The 20,774-nt window shown below is 40.5% G+C and overlaps 3 protein-coding genes across 4 annotated transcripts in view; 2 read left to right on the forward strand and 1 right to left on the reverse strand.

Moving 5' to 3' along the window:
* The window catches only part of PRKG1 (protein kinase, cGMP-dependent, type I), a 995,570-nt gene that overhangs the window by 435,035 nt on the left and 539,761 nt on the right, over nt 1-20,774 (reverse strand). The gene's annotated exons all lie outside the window — the stretch shown is intronic.
* CSTF2T (cleavage stimulation factor, 3' pre-RNA, subunit 2, 64kDa, tau variant) lies at nt 2,421-6,513 on the forward strand. 2 transcript variants are annotated; one of them, XM_005875926.2, is made up of 2 exons: nt 2,421-4,312; nt 4,343-6,513. In XM_005875926.2, exons 1-2 carry the CDS (start codon nt 2,764-2,766, stop codon nt 4,747-4,749), a joined length of 1,956 nt encoding a protein of 651 aa, XP_005875988.1. In that variant the 5' UTR covers nt 2,421-2,763; the 3' UTR covers nt 4,750-6,513. The 2 variants fall into 2 exon arrangements, with proteins under 2 accessions (XP_005875988.1, XP_005875987.1); XM_005875925.2 differs by having other exon boundaries at nt 2,421-6,513.
* On the forward strand, nt 8,376-9,576 carry LOC102253830 (acyl-CoA-binding protein). Its single transcript, XM_014547485.1, has one exon. It carries the CDS (start codon nt 8,830-8,832, stop codon nt 9,091-9,093), a length of 264 nt encoding a protein of 87 aa, XP_014402971.1. The 5' UTR covers nt 8,376-8,829; the 3' UTR covers nt 9,094-9,576.

Genomic DNA, 20,774 nt, shown 5'->3' on the forward strand with positions numbered 1-20,774 from the left:
TAAATATCAAAAATATAAATCTTTGTTTTACTATGGTTGCAAATATCAAAAAATTTCTATAAGTGACACGGCACCAGAGTTAAGTTAGGGTTTTTCAAAATGCTGACACGCCGAGCTCAAAAGGTTCGCCATCACTGGTTTAGATCAATGATTCTTAAAGTGGGGTCCCCAGACCAATGGTATCAGCATCACTTGTGAACTTGTTAGGAAGGCAAATTCTCCATTCTCACCTCAGAAATACTGAGTCAGAATCAGGCAGGAGAGGTGAAGAGACCCAGCAATCTGATTAAGCCATGGCTCCAGGTGGTTCTGATGCCTGCTCAAGTGTGAGCCCCCCTGGGATATAAATAGCAGCAGCAAGTCAAGAAACTGCCAGAGAAGCAGTACAATCTTTTTAAATCTTTATAATTTATTCCAATAGCCTATTACCGTCCTCACGGTTACTACATTTAACATACACACAATTATACACATAATCGATGTCTAAGTGGTCCTCGACAGAATGTGTGTAAAAAAGCCATGGCTACTCAAGAGATAGTATGGGAATAAGACAAATAGACTTGTGTTTAGCTTTCCCAAATGATATCTTTCTTAACTCTCTTCACCCATGCTCCACCTCCAATGAAAGAATCAGGGGGAAAAACATTGATAGCAGTCACTATTCTATTTCTTTTGATGGAGCAGGAAGATTTTATTAGGTGATATACACTTTTATCACTTGCAGATATCAGTTATCATGAATAAATAGCTATGCCCAAGCCTGTTTTAAAGAAAAATTAAAACATTTAAAGGTAAATGAAGGTTTTGCCTTATTTGTAGCTAAACCTTCATATTCATTTCAGATCTATACATTAAACTGTATATGATATACACCTATGATACGAAACACAGTTTTTGATGAAATTTAAAGTTTCATAATTCCTTCAAAAGGCATATGTGAGCCCTGCCGTCATGGCTCAGTGGTTGAGGGTTGATCTATGAACCAGGAGGTCACGGTTTGATTCCTGGTCAGGGCACATACCCAGGTTGTGGGCTCAATCCTCAGTGTGGGGCGCGCAGGAGGCAGCCAATCAATGATTCTCTCTCATCATTGATGTTTCTATCTCTCTTTCCCTTTCCCTTCCTCTCTGAAATAAATCTTTTAAAAAAGGCATATGTGGAATAAAATGATTCCCTGTTTAGGAATTAAGTCTTAGGCTTTGGAGCAGTGCAGTTCATAGACATATAATCCACCTATGTAATTTAAATTTTCCTAATGAACCACATTTTAAAAACTGAAATAAGTGATATTAATGTTAAATCATATTTTGTTTAACCTTACATATTAAAATATCCCTTCAACATGTAAACAATATAAAGTTAATGAGATTTTACATTTCAAAATATTCTCTTCAAAATATTGCCTGTATTTTACACATATAGCACATCTCAATTAGAGTGTTAAATTTTAACTGGATATACTTGATTTTTATTTAGATTAAATATAACTTATCATTGCAAAAGTAGATACTATACCTAAGTTGTTTCAAACATACTAAAAAAATTTCCAGTAGCCTATGTTTCGGTTTTGATGTTTATATTAATAAATAAATTAAATTAAAAGTTCAATTTCTCAAACTAGCCACATTGGAAGTACTCAAATAGCTACAGGTGGCTAGTGGCTACCGTAAGGGGCAGCGCAGTTCTGGAGCTATAATAGACCATACCTGTGTAGAAATTCTGGCTTTGCCATTTACTGGAAGCTCAGCAAATTACCTAGCCCTCTACAAGCTTCGGTTTTGTTAAATGGGGGTGGGGGGAACACACACAAACACACACAAATATACACAATTTCTGCCAACAAAACTCGCAACAGACTGTAAATAACTATAGTTTGCTCTTCGCTTCATAGTAGAGGTAAAATTATTGCATCAGTTTATAACAATCAGAACCAATATAAACGCCTACAATATACAAGTAAGAATTGCTCAATTTAATTCCTACTCTGCAGCTGCAGCCATATTTATTATTCATCATTAATATTCGGTTAAAGAAAAAATTAATATTATGAAAGCTCGACTGCAGCCTGCATGCACAGAGAAAAACTTGCAAGGGCCGGCCACCAAGCCACAGCGGTTAGCGGAGGGAGAGGATGGGGGCGGGGATGAAGCCGCGCACACTTTCGGCTTGTGTTTCTGGGAAGCTATTTTCCAAAAATATTTTCCTATTCCCTTTGTAGTTTAAGGAGCAAATCCGAAATGTGCTTAGAAACGATTACACTTTCCTGTAGCTGACAAGCAGAAACGGCTCTATGGAAACACTTGTTATCAGAATAAAGAAAAGGCAGCCCGACAGGGCTTTCGGTCGGCGGTTTCCCGCGCGGGCGAACGGAAGCCGACGGGCCCTTGACGTCAGGGACGGGGCGGAGTCTCTTGTTGCCATGGTGAAGTCTCTGCGGCCATCTTTACTGTGGTTAATGCGCACCAAGCTTTTCCTGGCGAGGAGCGGTGCCCCGTCAGGAGTCTACGCAGTAAGAGACGAGAAAGGAATCGTGCGTCTAGGTAATAAGTCGCTGGCAGAGCCGCGTAGACGAGGGACAGAAAGCATCAGTTAGTTTAGAGGAACGTACAAGTGCAGATTCCGCGGGCGGGCGGAACGACTTCGGCGCCCCGGTGAGGTTTCTACCCGGAATTGAAGAGCCCCTTCCGTTGCTCAGCGGAAGTGTGGGTCGGAGAAGGACGACTCGCAGGGATCCCGCTCGCCGCTGTGTGCACGGCCGGAATCATGTCGAGTTTGTCGGTGAGAGACCCGGCCATGGATCGATCGCTGCGTTCAGTGTTCGTGGGGAACATTCCTTATGAGGCCACCGAGGAGCAGTTAAAGGACATTTTTTCGGAGGTTGGTTCCGTTGTCAGTTTCCGGCTCGTATACGATAGAGAGACGGGGAAACCCAAGGGTTATGGCTTCTGCGAGTACCAAGACCAGGAGACCGCGCTCAGTGCCATGCGGAACCTGAATGGGCGGGAGTTCAGCGGCCGGGCGCTGCGGGTGGACAATGCTGCCAGTGAAAAGAACAAGGAGGAGTTGAAGAGCTTGGGGCCTGCGGCGCCCATCATTGACTCCCCCTATGGGGACCCCATCGATCCGGAGGACGCCCCTGAGTCAATTACCCGAGCAGTCGCTAGTCTCCCCCCGGAGCAGATGTTGGAGCTGATGAAGCAGATGAAGCTCTGTGTCCAAAACAGCCACCAGGAAGCGCGAAACATGTTGCTTCAGAACCCGCAACTGGCTTATGCGCTGTTGCAGGCGCAAGTAGTGATGAGAATCATGGACCCAGAGATTGCTCTGAAAATTCTGCATCGCAAGATACACGTTACACCGCTGATCCCAGGCAAATCTCAGCCTGTGTCTGGTCCTGTCGCTGGTCCTGTTGCTGGACCTGTCGCTGGCCCCGTCGCTGGCCCCGTCTCTGGCCCTGGCCCTGGCCCTGGGCTCTGCCCAGGACCTAATGTGTTGCTGAACCAGCAAAACCCTCCAGCTCCTCAGCCCCAGCATTTGGCTAGAAGACCTGTGAAAGACATCCCTCCTCTGATGCAGACCCCTATCCAGGGTGGAATTCCGGCCCCGGGGCCCATGCCAGCTGCAGTTCCTGGACCTGGTTCTTTAACTCCTGGTGGAGCTCTGCAGCCCCAAGTTGGAATGCCAGTGGTTGGTCCTGTGCCTTTGGAGCGGGGACAGATGCAGATGTCGGATCCTAGAGCTCCTATGCCACGTGGACCCATGACTGCTGGTGGACTACCTCCTCGAGGGTTGTTGGGAGATGCTCCAAATGACCCGCGTGGAGGGACTTTGCTTTCAGTCACTCACACTGGAGAAGTGGAGCCCAGGGGCTATCTTGGGCCACCTCATCAGGGCCCCCCCATGCACCATGCCCCTGGTCATGACGGCCGTGGCCCTTCCTCACATGAGATGAGGGGAGGGCCAATCACCGATCCCAGAATGCTAATTGGAGAGCCCAGAGGACCAATGATAGATCAAAGGGTTCTACCTCTGGATGGTAGAGGTAGTAGAGACTCTCGAGGGATGGAGACCCGAGCCATGGAAACTGAGGTCTTAGAGGCACGAGTGATGGAGAGAAGAGGAATGGAGACCTGTGCAATGGAAGCCAGAGGCATGGATGGAAGAGGAATGGAGATACGGGGCCCTGGCCCCGGTTCAAGAGGCCCTATGACCAGTGGAATCCAGGGTCCTGGTCCCATTAATATGGGGGCAGGTGGTCCACAGGGACCCAGGCAGGTCCCAAGCATTTCAGGGGTGGGAAATCCTGGAGCTGGCATGCAAGGACCAGGTATGCAGGGAGCAGGCATGCAAGGACCAGGTATGCAGGGAGCAGGCATGCAAGGACCAGGTATGCAGGGAGCAGGCATGCAGGGAGCAGGCATGCAGGGAGCAAGTATGCAGGGAGCAGGCATGCAGGGAGCAGGTATGCAGGGAGCAGGCATGCAGGGAGCAAGCATGCAGGGAGGAGGCATGCAAGGGGCAGGCATGCAGGGAACAGGCGTACAGGGGGCAAGCAAGCAAAGTGGAGGCCAGCCTAGCAGTTTTAGTCCAGGGCAGAGCCAAGTAACTCCACAGGATCAAGAAAAGGCAGCTTTGATCATGCAGGTTCTTCAACTGACTGCAGATCAAATTGCCATGCTGCCTCCTGAGCAAAGGCAGAGTATCCTGATTTTAAAGGAACAAATCCAGAAGTCTACTGGAGGTTCTTGAAATACTTCATAGTAATCCCAGAAAGTTTTTTTTTTCCTTTTTCTTTTTCTCTTTTTTCTTTTTATCATGGAGAATGGGTGCAAAAAGCTGACTACTGCATCCCCACAGTTGAATGATTAGGGCAGAACCTAATCTCTTTTGTTGTTCTTGTCTTCCCTGCCCCCTCCGTTTTCCTTTTTATTTTTAATCGGGAGGGGGAGGCATGGGTCTGTTCACTTTAATTCACTGTAAATATACAAAAATAACTCTGAAAGGGATACTATACCAAATAAAATTACAAATAATATGCAGCAATACTAAAAGTGTGTACAATGTGTTAACTTCTTTTAAAAACAATATTGAATAAAACAATGTGAAATCTTTACAGAAGACGAAAAGATAACCTGTTAAAAAGATAATTTACCAAGATAGTTTAAGAGTTTTGGTTGTATAAGAAAACAAGTTTACCTCCAAAACATAAGATCCATTTTTTGGTAAGTCAAAATACAAAAACCTATTTTGGGGGCAATAGAAAGTTGTGTTAAGTTAAGCATTCTTTCAGTGTTTTGGAATTATTTAGAAATGTTAGAGTTAACAGGATAAATCTAAACTTGTGGTACTGGGATTGTTTTTTTCTAAAGCTGTGCTACCTGAATATCAAAGAATGCATCTGGTGTGATGTTTCATTTATCTCACCTTTCAGAGGCCAGTGATATTCTGACCTGGCTTGACAGTTCTAGGATTAACCAGGTTACTTAACTCTCCTCTGACGAGACTCAGTATATCTCTCCATACCTTCCTATGTCTCAGTAACTTTGAGCCCTAAATCTAAATCTGAGTTATTCTCTCACATCCTTCCCTAAGGTCAGTGTCTAGGGACCAGTTTATCTGAGTGAATTATAGACCACATTGGGCTTTTCATAAATGGTAAAGGGCTTCCTTCATGCAGTAAAACTCTGCGTCTAGCTTTTATATGCAGATGCTTCCATCTGGTCAACCAGAAACAGGAATTTAAAATCTTAGTCTCAGCAATATTTAACATACCTTTTAGTTTTCTTATATCAAAATCTATTTGTGTATCACCATCTTATCAAAATAATCCAATCCCAGGTAGGTAGGTAAAATCTTGTAGCCTGAATTCTCTGCTTAGTGGTTATCAATCATCGCTTTTTATAAGGCATAAAGCCACTTAGTTCTAGTATAGGTACCACTGAGACATAGTTAAAAATCAGTAGAAAGGTGAAGCTTATCACATTTCCTTCAGAGCTACTACCTAATTTATTTTGAAGCCTTGAGAATGTGGACATATAAAGTATAGCATCAACTACTACTGAACAGAAGTATAAACACCCAAATAACCAGGTGATCTTACTCTGGAGAAAAACCAACAAAAACTAATACTAGTTACAGAGGGAGAAATGTCATTTAATACAAGGAGAGAACTGAGACTTGGAAATGAATTATTTTTCCTTTGCAAGGTGTATACATCTTAAATGGGTATAAAGTTTTCATCTATATGCTGTTTCCACTTACCCATTTTTTACTGTTGTTTATACTGTTACTTTCCCTGTGTATCCTATATGCTCCCCCTAGATTGGAGGGATAACTCTACATGTGTGATAGTTCTGTACACTAATTCACAGAGTTGGCTTGGTCACTTTGAAATTATAGTTCCTTTAAAGCTTTCTTTGAAGGACTAAATGAAAACCATTAAATGTTATGTTCTTTGTTGTAATAAAATGTCTGCATTGTTTAATGAAGACTTAATAAAAAGAATGCACAATACCTGGCGTTTATTTCTAATGACTGCATTGTTTAAGTGGTCTATTGAGAGATCCGCAGGGCCTGAACACTTTTTTTTTATTTTAATGAAAAAGAACTAAAATTGTAGGAATGAATGGGAATCCCTTTCTTAGATTTATTATCTATATTGTTCCACAACTGAAATAAATTCTGTGGTTGGTATCAGTAGCAACATCTTGGTGGATACTCAGACATTAGACTTTCCTTTTATTTATGTTCCCCACAGAGAACTCTTTCCTGTATCCCAGGATCACCTTATGGGTATCTTCATTACTGACAGCACTTTCATATTGCAATGCACTATGTTAAATTTTACCTTCTACCCCCCATTCCCACTTCTAATAGACCAGGAACTCTGAATGTAGACTGTCATTCATTTCTGTAGCAAAAATCGCAGGTGAGAACGAAGGACAAAACATTGTATCAGAGTCTTAGGGGGAAAAAAAACTCCATTAAGAGCACATACATTTTCGCAAAAAGGGGAAAAAGGGATTTAGGTTGCACACAGACCAAATGAACTATAACCACTATTTGCATTAGAAAATAAGCCAGAAATAGATAATAGAAGCAATCTCCTTTACTTTGGTAAACCTAATAGGTTCTTCCTAATTCACTGCCTGGTTGTCCCCAGTATTAATGAATAGAGCCTTAATTCATTTTGATAGTGAAAAATACAAGCAGTGTGTGTCTGCTACTATTAGTTTTACTACATAATGGTTAGTTAGAACCCCTGGCATCCTGCATTACCCAAATTTGGATAGACTGCAAATGAAATCACAAATTCCTAATAGCAATAGTTGAACATAGTGGATGAAACACTGATTTGCAAATGCCTATTGAGCAGTATATGTTTCTTGGGAATAGGGAATTATCAGATTAATCATCTAGTACTTCCCCTCTTATTAGTAACATCAAAACGTGTTTTAATGTCTGCTGGTATCTTTGGCTCAGGACTACTTATTTTGGGGTATCAGTGAGATATAAAGCAATGTGAGTCTCGGCTGAAGGCTGGCAAATTCAAGTGAGATCATATGTGACTTTTCAACTAGTCAGAATTCTAATTGCAGAAAAGAAAAAAAGAGAGAAAAAGCCCTTAATCACAGCTTGCAAAGCTTTTGTTTTTCCATGCTGTGATGGGACGTTAAGCACATGGAACCTAATTTCCTATGGGGTGTCAGGCCTTTTTCTTAGATCTGATGAAGTCTACGGATAATTATGTGCAACAACCTACTGTGGCAGAGAAACTGAACTATCAGTTACATCTCAGTCTTCTCACAAAAGAATATGTCAGCCCCTCAGTGCTTTACATTGTCAGCTAATCTCTAGACAGACTTCTGGTTGGAGCTTTGCTTTTCTCACCAGTCCCTTGTCAAGAATGCTCAATAGTCAATCCCTAGCTGGCTTGGCTCAGTGAATAGTGTCGGCCTGCTGACTGAAGGGTCCCGGGTTCGATTCTGGTCAAGGGCACATGCCCGGGTTGCGGGCTCTATCTCCAGTAGGGTGCGTGCAAGAGGCAGCCAATCAATGATTCTCTCTCATCATTGATGTTTCTATCTCTCCCTTCCTCTCTGAAGTCAGTAAAAATAAATAAAAAAGAATCCTCATTAGTCAAGAATGATTTATTTTAAGGAAATTATTTCTATTAAATAGAAAAATTAAATTTAATATTAAACGGTGTATTAGACAATATGCTAGTATATTTCATATATAGTTCTTTTTTTAGGAGTAACTATTGCTTTTGTATACTTTTTAAAAATTTATCTTTATTGTTTAAAGTGTTACAGATGTCCCCCTCTTTTTCCCCATTGATCCCCTCCCACTTCTGTCATGGTCAAAGAAGGTTCACTGTGGACCTAGAGGTGCATGCTGAGGCCCCAGGGAAAAAATCTCTACCTATCTGAAGTAAATAAAGGAGACAGACCCTCTATTAGAAACCATATGGAAAAATGAGAAAACAAACAAAAATCCTGTTCCTTCACAGATAATTCAATGAACATTAGGGTTAGTGGGAAACCTAACAGAAAACACCACAGTTGACATTTCTGTTGTTTGGGGAAATCACCTGAGTTTGCATTTAGTCTATATGTGTGAACTTTTTTTTTTTTTCCAGGGGTGGAGAGGAAACTATGTCAAATTGATTATAAATAATACATTTATATTCATTACACATTATCTCACGTCAAAAATTGTTTCAGCCAAGCTGTAAAAATTATCTCAGAAAACCTGAATTGTTTTGGCTACTTCTTCCTGCTCATCCCTGCCTCCGTGAGCTCCTTGCAAGTAACCAACCCCATCGCCATGTCTCAGGCTGAGTTTGACAAAGCTGCTGAGGAAGTTAAGCACCTCAAGAGCAAGCCAGCAGACGATGAGATGCTGTTCCTCTACAGCCGCTACAAACAAGCAACTGTGGGTGACATAGATAAAGAACAGCCCGGGATGATGGACCTCAAAGGCAGGGCCAAGTGGGGTGCATGGAATGAGCTGAAGGGAACTACCAGGGAAGATGCCATGAAAGCTTACATCGGCAAAGTAGAAGAACTAAAGCAAAAATACGGAATCTAGGGACTGGATTTGGCTGCCAGCCACACTTTTCATCTAAATTGGTAATCATGCCTTGTTTCTCTAATACCATGGATGAAGTGAAATAATGAAATTAACCCTCTTCCTGAACACTGTCCAGGGTATGGCTCTAAGAGATTAAGGAGCTGAAATAAATGGTTACTCGCCTTGCTGAGTAGTTTTAATCTATAGATCAATTTAAAAAAACCTGCATTTGTTACTTTAAGAAACAAAAACAAACCTTAATTGTTTTCCAATCCACAAATCTTATCATCATCTTGCTAAAATATATTACTATCCAGTCAAGAATGTTATTGACTTCATACTGGGGTACTACACTTCCCTTTGCAAATGTTTCTCTCCATGATCCTGAAATATTTCCTAGATAACCTCACATATCTTATCATTTAGTAGACAAACAGCAGAACTCCCAAAACCATCTACTTAGCATAATGCTTCCTTGAGAAGTAAATCCTCAATAGAATTCTGCTGCTAAATATTTTTTTTAACCTTGCCTTATCTAAATATCCCTATACTCCAAAAAGAAGGAACTGGTATAACAGGAGCACTTAACAGTATCTGCCCAGCATTTGTTCTGTTATTTTCAGTAGATTTATTGGAAATGGTAAAAAACTCTATACTGCAATTTCTGCCTTAAAACTTTTTATTTGAACCTGATCCTAATTAAGGGTACAGATTAACCAAATCAACATTTGTAAATTAAGCAAAATAGCATTTTCTTCCCTTTAGAAAAATTTTAGTGATTAAACGTTTCTAGCAAACAATTTGTATCCAATCAAGGCCTTTCAAATGGTGATGTTAACACCTCATTGTGAGGCTGTGAAGATGACCTTAGAACATGGGAACCTCTCATTGTCACATGTATTCAGACGCTTGTATTCTAGTTCTTAATTTGGGTCTTTGTATAGAGGGGAAATAAAACTTGCTTAATTAGAATATTTTGTGAAGCGGAAGTGAGATGATTTATAGAATCATTGATTGATAGGGATTTTGTTGCCACTGTTTTCAGATAAACTCAATTTAGCAATTTCCTCTAGTGAGTGCTTCTGCTGGGATATGCAAAATAGTTGAGTCTTGAACAATAATAGCCTTGGTTTGAAAAGGGTGCTAAAACTGCCCCTCCTGAGGAATAGAGCTGGATAATCTTGGGGAGTGGAGAAAAGAGGCTTTTCTTCATCTCCTGTCCAATCTCTTTCACCCACCCAGCCTTGCTCTCAAGGAGAGGGAAGATGGACGAGCTGGCCAATGACACAGCCAGAGCCAGCCAGGGCAGGGTTGTGAAACTGACCTCCTATCAGGGCCTACACTGCTGAAGTTCTGCAAATGATCAGGGCTGGACAATGGTGGTTCTGCACAAATGTACTCTTCAGGGGAGAGAGGGAAAAAGGGGGCGGAGGGGGAGACAGCTTAAATTTTTTCCCACTAAATCACCTAAAACCACAGACCTGACCCAAATACATGATCATGGCTGCCACCTCAAGCAAGTAGCACCCTCTCCCACTCATCTTCAGGCACCCAGTGTGTCTTTTGGGTCTTACCTGCCATACCACTAAAGCAGTGATGGCGAACCTATGACACGCGTGTCAGAGGTGACACGCGAACTCATTTTTTTGGTTGATTTTCCTTTGTTAAATGGCATTTAAATATATAAAATAAATATCAAAAATATAAATCTTTGTTTTACTATGGTTGCAAATATCAAAAAATTTCTCTATGTGACACGGCACCAGAGTTAAGTTAGGGTTTTTCAAAATGCTGACACGCCGAGCTCAAAAGGTTCGTCATCACTGCACTAGAGGCTTTTGTTTTGATAAGGAGAGGGGGAAAAATCACTTGCATTGATATAGACATAAATTATAATTGTTTAAAACATTTTTACTCTAAAAGGCATTTTTATTTACACAGTGATCAAATGTTTTGAATTGCTGGAAGAAGCCTATCATAGTGGAATTTCTGACATTAGCCACAAGCTTGGGGGATCAGGGAGATACCTGCTTTTGAGAGAGGGCGGTGTTAGCAAGGGTATTTCAAGTGCTCCAGAACTAATACAGTTTCAAAGATAAGGTCCGTGCCCTCTTCTGGAAGGCTGGGTCACAGTTAACGTGTAAAAAGCATTTATCAAGAACCTACTGAATTCCAGGTACTTGACATACATCATCTTGAATTTCACTGATGTCTAGAAGCAGTATGAAGAAATATGCTCATAGAAGTTTAGTCTGCCCTGAGCCACCTAGCTTGTAGGATGTAGAAGCACCATTAAATCTGTTTGTCTGTCTCCCAAGTCCTTACTCTCCTGCTTTAAGAAGGAGACAGTAAAACAGTTCCACACTGAGGACTGGATGTGAAGGAACAACAGGCATCATTTCCACTGAGTGAGGAAGTTCATCACAGGTCTATAGAGAGGTGATGTGTAGGCAACAGTGAAAGATGTATAAAATCAATCTTTTGTCCTTAAAATGTTCTTTTTCTTCCATGAACCAACTAAATGGAGGACATGGTAGACTAGAGAGAAAAAGACAACACACTTGAAATATTTATATGGAATAACAATAGATTATAAGAATTCTATAGGATCCTCACCCTAGCAAATGTGGCTCAGTGACCTGGAGCCTCATCCTGTACACCAAAAGGTGGCAGGTTTAATTCCCCATCAGAGCACATAGGTTTTGGGTCCCATCCCCGGTACAGGTAGGGGTGCATTTTGGAGGCAACAGATCGGTCTTTCTCTTTCTTCTCTTTTTCCCTCTCTCTCTCAAATCAATTTTTAAAAAATCTATAAAACTAAATATGTTATTCTGTATAATTCTGGTTAACAGCTAATTTAAATGATCATGTGACCTATTTTTCCTGCGACCTATTTTTGCATTTGTATTAATATATAATATATATATTATAAAATTTAGCCATTTAAAGTATATGATTCAGTGGTTTTTAGCATATTCAGAGTCGTGCACCATTAATACAACCTAAATTTAGAACATATTCATCACCCACAAAAGAAACCCTGTACTCATTAGCATTTACTCCCCACTCTCTTCCCTCCCCATTTGGCCCTAGGCAACCACTGATCTGCTTTCTGTCCCTATAGATATTATGGATATTCCATATAAGGTGAATAATACAATATTTTGTGTATGTGTGTGTATGTGTGTGTCTCTGTGTGTGTGTGTGTGTGTGTGTGTGTGTGTGAATAGCTTCTTTCACTTAGCATGTTTTTTACGATTCATATACTGCAGTATTTTATTCCTCTGTATTGCCAAATCATATTACATTGTATGGATATAGAACTTTATCCGTTCACTAGTTGATGGATATTTGTATTATTTCACTTTTTGGCTATTATGAATGGTGCTATTAACATCTGTGTGCAAGATTTTGTGTGCTTTTATGTTTCATTTCTCTTGGACATATACCTAGGAGAGGAATTGCATATGATAACTCTATGTTCACCTTTAGAAGAACTATTTCCCAAAGTGACTGCACCATTTCACATTCCCATAACAATGAATGAGGGTCCAGTTTCTCCATATCTTTGTCAATTTCTTGTTAACTTCTTCTTGATTATATCCACGTGTGTGTGTGTGTGTGTGTGTGTGAGAGAGAGAGAGAGAGAGAGAGAGAGAGAACTGGTATCTCCTTGTGCTTTTGATTTGCATTTCCTTGGTGGCTGATGCTATTCAGCATCTTTGCATATGCTTATTGGCATTTTGTATATCTTCTTTGAAGAAATGTCTGTTCCCTGTGATCTACTTATTGTAAATAACATGGTTTGTGAATTCAAAGTTTCTAAGCAGATAATCAGATGACAAAGTCTCTAAAACATGAAAGAAATTTGTTCTTTTGTGATATAAGAACTGACCTGAACCAGGAGGAGTCGATTGCAGTCATAGAAGTGAGGGTTTTCAAATATATTCTAATACCCTTTGGAAATAGAAGGTAATACTTTTCATGATATATATCAGTGGGGTTCAGGACACTCTTTCCCAAAATATGGTACCTTGGCATACTGAATACTTTAAGCTGAAGAAGTTTGGGGGAAATAAAATAGCAGAAGCGGAAAGGTCACTCTGACTGTCTCCTGTCCATCTCCCCTGAAACAGAAAGGAACATTCTTATCTTTGAAGATAAAGGAATGCCCCAAAGAATCTTGGTAAACAGGTCTTGCTAAATTTTCCCAGTTCACTATAATTACCCTACACTCCTTAACCTATGATAGTCCTCCCCCATTGTGCCCTCTTCATCAAACAGAATAGACGTATGCAGGCCTGTTTCCTCAGGTCTTCCTTTCCTTGTGAAGGCCCCTGTGTGGTGCAAAACTTACATGAAATAAATTTGGTTATGCTTTCTTCCCATTAATCTGCCTTTGTCAGTTTAATTTTCAGACTCAGCCAGGGAGCCTAGGAGAGTCCAGGAAAACTGTTTTCTCCCCTACGCTCTGAAGACATTAGTTGAACCTGAAGGGAAAAGAGGGTGCTTCTCCAGGGGAGAAAGGCAGTGTTGTAATAAAGAGCTCAGTCTGCCAGTGTTCAAATTCTGACTCTAGTAGTACTACCGGTGGGACCAATTTCGAGGTTTCACTTTCACAATCTGTACACTGAGCCAACTATCTCCTAGCAGTGGTCGGCAAACTCATTAGTCAACAGAGTCAAATATCAACAGTACAACGATTGAAATTTCTTTTGAGAGCCAAATTTTTTAAACTTAAACTATATAGGTAGGTACATTGTTATTAACTTAATTAGGGTACTCCTAAGGCTTAGGAAGAGCCACACTCAAGGGGCCAAAGAGCCGCATGTGGCTCGCGAGCCGCAGTTTGCTGACCACTGTCCTAGGGTAATGGACAGCATTGATTGATAATGCACTTTGCATCACGTTGATACATAGTAAGCTCTCGATATGTGATATGTACTAGATATTGCTATTATTCCTTAGAAAATAAAGCTGTGGCCCTAGCTGGTTTGGCTCAGTGGATAGAGTGTCAGCCTGCGGACTGAAGGGTCCCAGGTTTGATTCTGGCCAAGGACACATGCCCGGGTTGTGGGTTCGATCCCCAGTAGGGGGCGTGCAGGAGGTAGCTGATCAAGGATTCTCTCACCATTGATGTTTCTATCTCTTTCTCCCTCTCCCTTCCTCTCTAAAATCAATAAAATAAAATAAAAATAAAGCTGTGGAAATAGAAGCCATAAGAGCAATATGAAAACATGAGCCAGCTGTTTATTGCTCTGTGCACGCTGAAAGAAAGAGAGAAATAGAGGATGAATAGGATCAGCTCAGCTACGAGGACCTGCACCTCGTAGGAAAGAAAGAACCTCCAAGAGAAGTCAGTTACCAGAGAAGGAGGTGTTTTAAGATAGAATCTGTAAAGAGAGCATAGATTTAGGCAGGGAAAGAAAACTGCTACCTCTCTCCTTTACCACTCTTATTATATATCCTTATGTAGTAAAGCTGCATTTTGTACAAGAAGAAATATAATACAAAGTTCACAATGGTGAAGGCAATCTTCTGCTGAAAAAAAACTCTCTAACGGCTGATTCTGTTTGACCCAAGAGATTGCAAACTTCCTAAATCCTCTGAAATGGTATCAAAGTTTTATCTAGCTTGAACTTTTATGGCTTGTATATTTTGATTTCTGATAGCTTTATCTAGTACAATAGAGGATAGATTTTCAAAACGTGTTTCCTTTTATCTAAAGCAAACTTTAATAACCATATAAAAAAGTTTTGTATGATTTGTTGTGATGTTATATATAGGACCCAAGTATCTTAAATGTTTGTTTTATGAATGAAATATTCATGCACAGCTTAGCCCTTCATGCTTTCAAAGATGGTGCACACCAAGCTAGAGTATCAACTAAAAGTTTCAGAATAAATGCACCAAAATATTATGATTTAATTAATCCTCATATAGTATTTTGTGTTTTACACATATCTAGTGTTTCTGAATCTGACTTAAGAAAATTACTACAATACTGAATTACATTGAAATTTAAAGTTACAGAATTTTTTTTTTGGGGGGGGGCGTGGAATGCAAGCTTTATTCAGGAACTCAATGAGTAGCATTTTTTAAATGTTTTTATTAATTTCAGGGAGAGGAAGGGAGAGAGAGATAGAAGCATCAATGAGGAGAGAAAATCATCAATTGGCTGCCTACCAGGGATCAAGTTGGCAATCCAGGCATGTCCCTGATCGGGAATCATACCATGACCTCCTGATTCATGGGTCGATGCTCAACCACTGAGCCATACCAGCCAGGCAATGAGTATCATTTTTTTACATTCACTTGATATTAATTTAGCTAACACTTTTTGGTTTTTATAAAGAGATTTATGTAAAACTATTCATCATGTTTTGGGGAGTATTTACTTATGACTACTGTATTTCTGCTCAAAATTTTACTTATACAATATAAAAGCAAAATAGGTAATTTTCCATTTTATAAACCGGTTACTATAAAATTGATTTAAATATAATATTCTATATCCATGCTTTCAATATGGCAGCCACTAACTACATGTGGCTATTGAAAACAAATTGTGGCTTAATTTTAAGATCTATTCACTTTTATTTAATTAATTAATTGATTAGCTGCCATATGTGGCTAGTAGCTAATATATTGGGTAGCACATAGAGAACAGGAGTTATTTTATGGCTGGATGTCACTTGAGGTCCTGGTTCAAAATCATAGGTGAATCAACTGACTAGTTATTTCCATCACTAATTTGCAGTATTAACAGAATCATTAAAACTCCCAGTCCAGTGCTAGTGCCCATGTACTTAAAGAAATGTACCATTTCATTTTTAATAGATTCTTGTACAATATGTAGTACTCAGAAGACAAGAAATACAAGTGTAACTAGCTTATTGTATTCATTTATTCTTTTAGTGAGCACTTACCTAATGCCCACCACGTGCCAGACAATAATGATTCAGAACAACTGGAAAGGACCCTGCCACCATTAACTGCTCATTTGTTCAGTGTCTACTTCATCCCAGGTATTCTGAGCATTGCTTTGCTCTGGAGGAGGGTAGACAGTCCAGAGAGGAGAACCCCCAATAGGAGGCAGTGCAGAGTACTCCAGCACTACCGTGCTGTAGCAGCACAAGTAAAGCATCTGAATCTGTAAGCGATTAGAGGAGTTTTCTGGAACAGAACTTGGTTTTGAAGACCAAGAGGAGTTAGTGAAGAGCCATTCTGGGCAGAGGATTTGTATGAGCCAAGACCTTGGAATGAACCTGCAACCCAGGAACATGCCCTAGCATAGTGTTCTCAGAGAGCTAAGAAAATTGTTTGGTTTGGTGAGGAGGCGAGTATGAAGTAGTAGGAGATAAGGCAGGGCCTAGATTCTCAGTGTTTTGAGAGAGATGTTTAAGAATTTGATCTTTGTGCTGAAAGATTTAGGGATAAACTCAAGGGCTTTAGGGAGGGAAGTGGAAAAAAAAGGAAATACATTTGAGAAAGATTTTTCAAAAAGAGACCAATTATGTTAAAAAAAATTACAGGAATCCAGGTGGAAAATACCTTTGAGGCTCAAAATAATTCACAAGTGAGATCTTCATGAGAACTAATAGAGAATGGCTTTTGTTTGTTTGTTTTATTGATTGATTGATTTTTTTTTGAGAGAGAGAGAGATATCAATTTGTTGTTCCACTTATGTATGCATTCACTGCTTGCTTCTTGTAGTGCCCTGATCAAGGATTGAACCCACAACCCTGACATAGCGGGATGACAGTCTAACCAACTGAGCTACCCAGCCAGGGCTTGTTTTTATGAGAGTCAGACGTTTAGCAATGCTAGCCAGTAGGAAAAAGACAAGAAAAAATAAAGACAAAATCGATAGGTCACTGCTTAGGCACTCTCCCTGTAAAACAGGGCCTTGTGCAGAGACTACTGACTCAGAACTGCACATAAAATACACTTACAACTTAATAAGATAGATTTTCACAGATATACAGCAACCAAACACTTTTTTGTTTTTTGTTAATCCTCTCCTGAAGATATTTTTTCCATTCGTTTTTAGAGAGAGTGAAGGAGGGAGGGAGAAATATCAATGTGAGAGAGACAGACAGATTGGTCGCCTCCCACACATTCCTCAACCAGGACTAGGGATCGAACCTGCAACCCAGATATATGCCCTTGACTGGAATCAAACCTGTGACTCTTTGGTCTGTGGGCCATCGTTCTAACCACTGAGAGAACTGGCCAGGGAAGAAGAAAGACATTTGTAAGAAAAAATAGTTGAATATGAGGGAAGACTAAAATCTAAATATCAGTAACCTTATCTTCAGCATTGTATTTCCAAAATCTAGAGTAATAGTTGGCCCAGTACCATGTGCTCAATAAATACTTGTTAATATTCATAAATACCAATAAATGAATGTATTATAAAAATCAGGCAGACGAATTAGGAGAATATTTAGATTACTAGTTCACCACACTCATCCCACAAATCATGAGTACATTTTATTCCAAGATAATGACCGTGGTCACCCTGTGGCTCCTGAGCAGTGTGAAACATCTCATCTAGTCACTGTATCGGACCTGACCATACTAGACACACCTGGATCCATTTTCTGGAGCTCTAAGGCTCTCGTGTCTGCCGCTTGAATAAGCTGCCTCCAAACAAGACTTTATCTATTATATGGCCTCTTTTCTGGTGAATGTGAAACAAATATAATCCATGAAACCCTTTTCTTATGCAATGTCACCTCTTCCTAGAAAACAATGCAATCTGTGTAACAACCTGGGCCTCAACCCCAGAGATCCAGATTCTAGTAGATTTAGAATGGAGATGGTGGTGGTGGTGTATCCTAAGAGGTTTTCCACTTTGATTGATTTAATCTATTTTTTAAAAATATATTTTATTGATTTTCCACAGAGAGGAAGGGAGAGAGATAGAGAGTTAGAAACATCAATGAGAGAGAAACATCGATCAGCTGCCTCCTGCACATCCCCTACTGGGGACGTGCCTGCAACCCAGGTACATGCCCTTGACTGGAATCGAACCTGGGACCTTTCAGTCCGCAGGCCGACGCTCTATCCACTGAGCCAAACCTGTTTCGGCTAATCTATTTTTTTTAAATATATATTTTATTGATTTTTTAGAGAGAGGAAGAGAGTTAGAAACATCGATGAGAGAGAAACATCGATCAGCTGCCTTCTGCACACTCCCTACTGGGGATGTGCCCGAAACTAAGGTACATGCCCTTGACCGGAATCGAACCTGGGACCCTTCAGTCCACAGGCCTACGCTCTATCCACTGAGCCAAACCGGTTGGGGCTTAATCTATTATTTTAAAAATCCTAATCCCAGCCACATTTGACAATTCAAAATGTGTGAATGCCACACATGTAATTATTCCCTCAAGTGAACGGTGAAATGTACATATAATCTACTTGCTTTTGCCAGAAGCCTTCCCAGGCCCTCCCTATCAGTGGCTTCTCATGCCAGTTGCTGGCAGAGCATCAGAAGGTCAAGATCAGCGTGTGAAGCTGGCTGCATAGGTGTTGCCCTTTATATTCGCTAGGTTGTTCTTAAGCCAAATTTGAGAACATGCTGAGAAAGCAAGACCCATTTCTTCATGAATGCACTCAGCTCTTTGTTTTCGAATGAGTGTCTTAGCAAATTGTTATCGCTAACTGTGCCAACAGTGAGCACAAAAGCCCTCTCCCTGATCTTTAATTCTCTCTACTTTCTTCTTTAGTCAACTCACAAGGAAGGCCGTAACATTTGCCCAGACCTTATGATGCAAGATTAAAAAAAAAAAAATATCTCATATCAGAGAGTTTGATCATGATACAGAAATATGGGATATTCTTTGTCCTTTGCTCACCTACAGTCCTGCCCAATTTCCTCTTTTTCCAATTGGCAAGTTAGGGCTTTATTAAAGATATATTTAACATACACATAAATATTGAGGTCATTTTCCTAGGCTGTTATCAAAAGCTAGCGACTCTCTGAGAATAAATAGATGATGAGATCCCGGGTTCTGCCCCAATGACTGGCATTATCTATGGACACTGCAGCAACTGAGTCTAATTACAGGCGGGGTGGGGACTTCTGCAAGCAGAGAGAAGTACAGTACCTGCCATATGAGTCTAAGCTGTTGCTTTCTCAGAGCCACTGGTGAGTATATTGATTAAGGTACAAAATCCTCAGAGTTCTGTTGTGGCACACTGGTTCCTGAAAATGCACTCTACCCTTCTAAAAATAAAAATAAAATAAAAATGCCAAAACCGTTACACACTGCATTTGTAAAGAAGGGGCAGTTGTGAATAATATATTCTTCCCCAAAGCACTTCCACTTAAAAATCTAAAAAACGTCTTAAGAGCTATAACCAGCAGGAATACCTGCAAATATTCATCAAATAAATAAAATGCACAATAATGTGCATAACAACCAGCAACCCAGATGCCTAGCAACAGTAGGGTAGATTCATCATGGTGGATTCATTTAATGCAGCGGTTCTCAACCTGTGGGTCGCAACCCCGTTGGCGGTCGAACGACCCTTTCACAGGGGTCGCCTAAGACCACCCTGCATATCAGATATTTACATTACGATTCATAACAGTAGCAACATTACAGTTATGAAGTAGCAACGAAAATAATTTTATGGTTGGGTCACAATGTGAGGAATTGTATTTAAAGGGCCAGAAGGTTGAGAACCACTGATTTAATGGAATTGTAGACAGCAGTAGCAATGAAAGAAATACAACCAGGTGCAACCACATACCTGTCAGGGACATAGTGAGCCAAAGAGGCCAGGCAGAAAAACTCATGTCTGTGGGCAAAAAAAGGGGCCACACTAAACCTGGAAAGCTCCAGGGAGGCCTGAGCCTGAGTGGTGGGCCTTACTAACTCAGAGACCTAAAGGAGCCACATAGGATGGTCTGAAATTAGAACTTCCTAACTGAAAGCAAGTCATGGCAGGTAGTCATGTCCTAGGCTGGTATCTTCCTTGACAAAGGTCAATCTTTACCTTAACTGAGACTGTCTATAGTCTGTACTTCCAAGATAATACCTTTGGAATGTCAGAGTAATCCCCCTTTTCCAGATCCCTCAGGGCACAATCTTCCACCAGCGAGGGAGACCACAGAGCCTCCTCATTGTTATCTTGTTCTTCTGCTCACCATCGCTATGTGCTGCAGATGTTAATTGTTAACTATCCTGTACACTGCAATGTAAAAGAAGTATATGTCTGTTTGGTATACTTTTTATCCAACCTTTGTTGAGTTCTAAGCTTTGCTTTCTCCCACCTCCCTAATCTATCACAGTGGAATTCATGTAACCGACCCCCTTACATCTTCCCCTTTGATTCTGATATATAAAATAAGAGGCAAAACTGCCATTTTTCAGAGCATTTTCTCAATCCCTTGAGATTTTGCTTCCCAGCAATTGTTGTCAGTTTGGCTCAAATAAACTCAATTCTGTATAGGTTTGGATGTTTCTCACATTGACATATTGAATTATTCCATTTCAAGAATAGGACAATATAATCTATGGTGGAAGGAGTTGGAATAGTGGCTACTTCTGAGAAGAAAGGGAGAGTAATTATTAGGAAGGGGCACATAAAAGGCTTTGAGAGCTTAAAATGGTGGAAGTTACACACGTGAGTTCACTTGGTTTTATATATATACTAGGGGCCCGGTGCACAAAAATTTGTGC

This window comes from Myotis brandtii, unplaced genomic scaffold, assembly GCF_000412655.1.
Source record: "Myotis brandtii unplaced genomic scaffold, ASM41265v1 scaffold475, whole genome shotgun sequence".
In the NCBI taxonomy this organism is placed as follows: domain Eukaryota; kingdom Metazoa; phylum Chordata; class Mammalia; order Chiroptera; family Vespertilionidae; genus Myotis; species Myotis brandtii.